Here is a 6,992-nt window from a genome sequence, read left to right on the forward strand (position 1 = left end):
CCTCAAAATGCCTGTGTGACCAGAATCTTGTTATGGAGTTTCCAAAAATTTTAAAAATACCCTTCTTATTAGGAAAGTTGAAATAATTCTAAAAATGTCCTGTGAGAATATCCTATATAATATTTAAAATGCATTACAGTTTTTTAATTAGACTCTCAGAATGCTGATCACTATATGAACAAAATAAAATCGAATTTGAACATTTCAACAGGTACTGAGAAGGAATAACTTGAGACAGCCACAGCCAAAGTCAGGGAGGCCCTTAGTCTCCTCCTCCTGCCCAATCATGACTGTCTTGGCCCCTTTCATATTTCTCTCTCCAACTCCTCCCACAACTACATCCAGAGACTTCTATGTATATCCTCACACTGTGCAGGGACCCTGCTTTTGTAAAAGAAAGTCATCTGAGCAACATGGGTGGACCTAGAGATTATCATACTAAGTGAAGTAAATCAGACAAGGAAAAATATTATATGACATCACTTATATATGGAACATAAAAAGTGATACAAATGAACTTATTTACAGAAGTAGACTCACAGACAGAAAGAGAAAAGCAAATGTTGTATATTAACACATATATGCGGAATATAGAAAAATGGTACAAATCAACCGGTTTGCAAGGCAGAAATAGAGACACAGATGTAGAGAACAAACATATGGACGCCAAGTGGGGAAAGTGGGGAGGGTTGGGGGGGAATGAATTGGGAGATTGGGATTGCCATGTATACATTACTATTAAGAAAAAAAATGCCAAATTGTACACTCTAAAAAAACAAAAACAAGTAGACTCACAAGCATAGAAAACAAACTTATGGTTACCAAAGGGGAAAGAAGGGGAGGGACAAATTAGGAATTTGAGATTAACAGATACATACTATTGTATATAAGACAGATAAAGAACAAGGACCTACTGTATAGCACAGGGAACTATATCCAATATCTTGTGATAAACTATAATGGAAAAGAATCTGAAAAAAGTATATATACATACTTGTATATATCTTAATCACTTTGCTGCACACCTGAAACATTGTAAATCAACTATACTTCAATTAAAAAAACAAACAAACAAACAAAATCAAACCAAAGAAGAAAGTCTTCTGAAAAGACTCAAAATTTAGGAGATTTTACGAGTATTTCACCCCTTCCAAAAATGTGTACACTTTAAATTAGGATTCCAGAAAAATAGTTGGAGGAAAGAGTGTAAGAAAGAGTAGGGAACAGTTACTGACAGCAAGATACATACTACAGATTTCAATCCCTAGCATGTGTGACAGCTATGGTACAATAATAAAATGGTGTGTGAGGAACCAGGTTTGGGGCCTTTCACGCAGGATTAGTCATCCATTCATTCATGGTTCAGTCACCCATACATTGTAGCTGAGCAGTCTGTGCTCTGATCTGAAATACTTGAGATCCCATCCCTTCCCACCTACTCAAGGACATAATCACAGTAATTTTTCCTTCCCTCTCCTAAGTCATTAACATTTCCCTTTCTATTGTAATCATTCATATCAGCATTTCAAATAAGCTAGCTTCCTCTCCGCATAAAGGGAAAAACCAGAAAAACAAAACACCATAGACCTCTCTTCCCCCTTCAGCTACTCACCATATTTGTGAATTTTATTTAACCTCACAAATCCCTAAAATAATTCTCTATTCCTTTCTTCCTTGTTTCAATTCCTGTTTTCCCATCCTCTCATGAACATAAACCCACAGGCTTTTGTCCCCAGACCTTCACCAAAACTGTTCTTGTCAACAGCACCGATATGGTAAAAGGCGTCCAGGCTTCAATATATTCGATCTATCAATAAAATCTCTCTCTCTCTTCTTTAATCACTTTTATCATTTCCCTCCTTGGTGATTCTTCTTTTATCTCGCTAGCTCTTCTTACTGGATTCTGCTACTGTTCTTGTCATGTAAGCAATTAGTCCTGGGTGTTTTTATCCTTCTATCTAATTTTAGGTCCTAGGAATCCTTAACTAGGCTCATGACTGTAAAATCTATTACTCTTATGTTTAAGCCTCCAGCTTCGATCTCCACCATGAGTTCTGGATGCAGCTGCCTATCCAGAAGTCTCCATTTGAATATCTAAAGGACTCTCAACATTGGCATAGAAAGCTGAACTCCCACTCCTTCACCATTTAACTTAAACTTACTCCTCTTCTAGTCTTTACCATTTCATTAAGTGGAAGCATCATTCTTCTGGTTGTTTCAGGCAAAAACAAAGCATAACATAACAACAGAATCCAGAACAACAACAAAACAAACTTGAGAGCCATTTTCAATCCTTTTTTCTTATTCAACTTCTATGTCTCATCAATGAGAAAATTCTAATGGAGCCCATCATTTTAGCATTTTATACCACCTTTACTGGTACCACCCTAGTCCAAACTACTATCATCTCTCACCTGAATTACTGCAAAATCTTTCTCTCTGAATTCCCTGTATCCAACTATGCCCTGGTCATCTATTCAACATATAGAAACCAGAGTTGTAAAATGGTCAGTTAGGGAATATCATACCTCTGCTCAAAAATCTTCAGTGATCTTTTTTATTCCTTCAGAGGAAAACATAAGAGCTTATAATGCTCTACGTTAGCTGAAGGCGCACTACCAGTCTGAACTTATACCCCCGCCCTCCGATCTTTGTTTGGTCACTACACAACCCCTTGACGATTCTTGGAGCACACCAAACTTGCTGCTCCCTCTGCTGAGAATTCTCTTCCTGCAGACAGCCAGGTGGCTAATATCTCTGCCTACAGTCTCCCAATGTCTCGTGTCTCTGCTCAGATGTTGGATTTCAGAGGTCTTCCCTGGCCTCTATTCTTATCGCCCTCACCCTGCTTTCTTTTACAGTGTAAAAAATTACTACCACCTTTCCTATATATTTATTTACGCTTATTTCTTTCATGTTGTCTCTCCTTCACCCTTCTCTCAGAAGGTACTTCTTTTATAACCAGGAATTTTGTTCTGTTCATTGCTGTCTCATAAAGGTCTAGAACATTTCCTGGCACTTAGTAAAGTTTCAATAAATATTTTACCAATCAACAAATACATTTAATAGCAAGTTGTTCATCGAGCAGTAAGTTGGCTTCAGATTCTATTCTAAGAACTGTATAGACAAATAGTCATTCTTCTTATGAAACTTACATTGCAACTTGAACATCAGCAACCATGTCACATAATGTGTGCATTGTTTGCTCATTACCTCTAACCACCTTGACCCCAGGTGAGAGATGGCCTTTCTAGCCCACTTGGCCCAGTGTCATCCCTTGCTTCCAGGATTAAAGTCTCTGTGCCTGACTCCTTATTTCAGGCATGGGGTCAGAATTCAACTTGAACATTAGCCCATTTTACTAGGACCTGGCAGTCTGTTTACCTCTAGTTGGTGTCCCCATGCCTGAGCAGTTGGCTTATTCTTTCTATACCCACATCTAACAAATTCTGAATAGCTTATCATCTAAAATCCCACTGTCGCTAGGTCACTCTGACATAAAGTACACAGATTCATGTCTCTCCTGTGGGTAATACCAAGCTCTGTGGCAACAACAACCTTACAAGCAACAAGGTTATGGAACTTTAAGAATAGTCTGGCTTCAGGGATGGCTGTTCCCACGTCTCTGGCTCATGTTCTGCCATGGAAGCAATGAAGTGCACAGTAACTGAACATCTATCTCATCACATGCCAGATCCCAGAAGACTCTTGCTTCTTCCTGCTACCAGTGGGTTCTTCATTTCTTTCCTGATCTTATTATAGAAAGATAAACTTCAAATTTCAACCTGACAAATACCTTTTTTCTCCCCTCTTTGAATCCTTACTCTTTTGATACAAGAAAGAACCCTCATACTCAGAAGAACTGTTTCAGAGAAACCATCAACTTCGGTTAAACACACACATGCACAGGCACACACACACAGGGCAGGTGACTTCTCCTGCCCTTGCTCTATTCTTAAATAGGGCTAGACTACAGTTTTATCTTGTGTTGAAGGGGTTATGTGGAAGCAAATGTCTACAGATCATTTGGGATTTTTTTCAATTCAATGTGTGATTTGAACTGTCTATTTTTATGACTTGTAATACAATTCTAGAAAATATTGCTTTATTAATCTAGCAGAAACTAACTCAAAGTTTACTTAACTGAATTTCCTGGACCTCATTTACTGTGTAATGACAGGGTTTTGCTGTATCTCCACCTGTCTAAATTCCTGCTCCTCTCCCCTGGACTTTCGACTTCTTGGAATTGTTGGTTATGCCCCTTTGAAAGCTTGACCACCTAAAACTGGATCATTTTTGTTTTCTTAATATCTATGGATCTTTAGATAGAAACTTTCTGAGGTTGTTGATGAAACACAGAGGTTGATAGTACAGTGGTAAGCATGCTGTACAATCTAATAGAATTATTCAGTAAATATTTCCATCACTGCGCATAGAGAAAGAATGAATTGCTGAGTTTTAATGGCAAGATTGGGAAACGTTAGATTTTAGAGATGAAGTCATTTGAAAATCATACAGGACATCATTTTTTGTTCTGAGTTTCAGAAAACTTAGACTCACAGAAATAATTTAAAATGGTCCCATACACATAGAAGTCCATCAAAAGTACTTTGCAGAAAAAAAAGTTGTTCTACGAAAGGGCATTTAGTGCATCTTAGAAAGGAAGCTGTGATACCAACCAAAATTAGGTAGAAATAAAAAATAACATATCTTAAAATAACATCTGCGATTATGAATGTTTATCAAGCATGCAATTTTACAAATATTTGTATACCTAGTAATAGAATAGATTTCCATTTTAATAGTCCAGAGAAAAAAGATGATACTCTTTCAGAAAAATCTTCTATAAAATTTCTTTCTGTTTTGTTTCTAAATCTCTCCCCCTCTTTCTCTTCCTCTTCCTCCCCACCCTCTCATACAGAGTTGTTTGCCATTAAATAATTGGAGTAGTGCATACTTAACTAGTTTCTTTATAAGAATGAATAGTTCATCTTAAAAGGATATTTTCTTTCCTTCATATCATAATGTTCACAGAGAGTAAGCAAAAGGATTAACACCAGATTAGACGAAAAATCCACCAACTAACTATCAAAATAGCTTACTATTACCATTCAGTTATCCAGGCAATTGATGGATTAATTTCCTAAATTCTGTCTCTTTGCGCTTAGTGAATGGACTCCATTGAAGAAATAGGACTCCATCAAACACATCTCTACCTGTAGTACCCCCACAACACATACACTCAGGAAGCACCGTAACACTTTTTTTTTTAAAAAATCAAAGATATGTATCCTTCTTTTGGTCTCAGTACCCTAGGAAACTTAGCCTCAATTTGGAAGTTGCAGCCAGGGCTCATTTGCTTATAGCAGGAAGGTTTTGCAGCATAAAAGTAATTCCGTTTGAACAAACCTGGGGCACTTAATACTGGAAGAGAGATGTAATGGCCACAAAATTCTGCACAGAGAGCACACACTGGAAATTCCACTTCAGAAATTCACATATTTTAAATTATTAAGTCTTTTCATAATCTAGGAAGAAGATGAACTCTATTATAAGGTAAGGATGATAAACACAGACCATCAAAGGTGGAGATTTTCATTCAGTATCCGCTGTTATAGTGTTTATGTGTTCCCTTAAGCTTTTATCAAGAGATTGTTCAGTATGCACTTTTATTTGGAGGAAACTGAATTCTTTCTCCATCCCATCTGCACCTCCATACTCACAACACACAAGTAAACAACTTTTGTTAACTTAGGCAAGAGTCTTGTCAGTAGGATGGGTTGTGCTTTTGTTATAGTTTCAGAGACATTTTCACTTTGTCTCCTCAAATTTAACTTTGACAAACCACTTCTTGTCCAGGTGACAACATCACAGCCTCTGCAGAACTCACAGATTCCCTGAGGTGCACAAAATTCAGAACGCTTTCATCTATACTTACCGTTTTATTGCTTCTTCTTGTCTTCGGCGTTTTTCATTCTTCTCCTTCAAGTAAGCCAGGTTTGTTTCATTTCTCAAGCGATCATTCTCTCGAGCAATGTCTGATGCATTCTGAATAACCAAGCCATCGTAGGCCTTCATCCCCATATCCTCAATGTACTGGAGAAATGTGTCCAAAGGGTCTTCCTCAGGATTAGAACTCATCATCTTGGAGGATTTCATGTGAAAAGGAACACTTCCTGTGGGATGAGAACACATTTCACCTTCATCAATGATGGGGATAAAAGTAAGGTGCTGCTTATTCTCCTAACATCTTGTCAGCCCCAAGCTCCAATAATTATGGTGGAATCTATTTGGAGAAATTGTCTCATTAGAAATTACAGTCAGAGTATTTAAAGTTAATATTAAATGAATATTGCCTGTGTAGCAAACACTTTCTCAAAGCAGCAAAATTAGCAAATCAAAGGCCAAAGTTCTTGCACTGAAAGGTGCTGTGAGGGTGCAAATATTTGGGGGAAAGAAAAATGTAGGTTTATATAAACAGTCATGATTTTGCTTCTCGAAAAATGTGTTCATATACTAACAGGATACAGTGGAGCCCAGCTTCTTTTTTTTCTGATTACTACAAAGACTTTTCTGTTCAATTTCAAATAAAATGATGTAATTACTTGGAATGAACTTTCTTATTGTGTGTTTTCTTTGCAATTTAAGATTTATGAATCTGAATAATCTTTGCAAAATATAGGAGTAATCAAGAAAATACACATCTAATATCATTTGTCTTAGAAATAATCTCTTCTTGACCCTCCATTTTTTTCCAAAATGATGCTCCACAATGGTTTCATGCTATAACTCAAATATCACAGATCACCAGGACCAAGTTAATCCTTACCAGTCTGGTAATTCAAGCAGTGGCAATTATGATTATCCTTGCTACATCAAGGTTTAAAAATCTGAGCCACAGAAAAGAATCAGATCAAAACAAAAACAGAAACGTAGGACTTTCAAATCTCACCTATAAAATGATGGAAGTAATAGCACCTACCTCCTGCTGA

The 6,992-nt window shown here is 37.1% G+C and overlaps 1 protein-coding gene across 1 annotated transcript in view; it reads right to left on the reverse strand.

Annotated features, from left to right (window-relative positions):
* NYAP2 (neuronal tyrosine-phosphorylated phosphoinositide-3-kinase adaptor 2) overlaps window positions 1-6,159 on the reverse strand; it is a 258,793-nt gene extending 252,634 nt beyond the window's left edge. The window contains exon 1 of the mRNA XM_057747087.1: window positions 5,939-6,159. Coding sequence (XP_057603070.1) covers window positions 5,939-6,159 — 221 coding nt within the window. The remainder of the gene's footprint in view (window positions 1-5,938) is intronic.
* Window positions 6,160-6,992: the final 833 nt, after the last annotated feature.

Source organism: Hippopotamus amphibius, chromosome 8 (genome assembly GCF_030028045.1).
Source record: "Hippopotamus amphibius kiboko isolate mHipAmp2 chromosome 8, mHipAmp2.hap2, whole genome shotgun sequence".
In the NCBI taxonomy this organism is placed as follows: Eukaryota; Metazoa; Chordata; class Mammalia; order Artiodactyla; family Hippopotamidae; genus Hippopotamus; species Hippopotamus amphibius.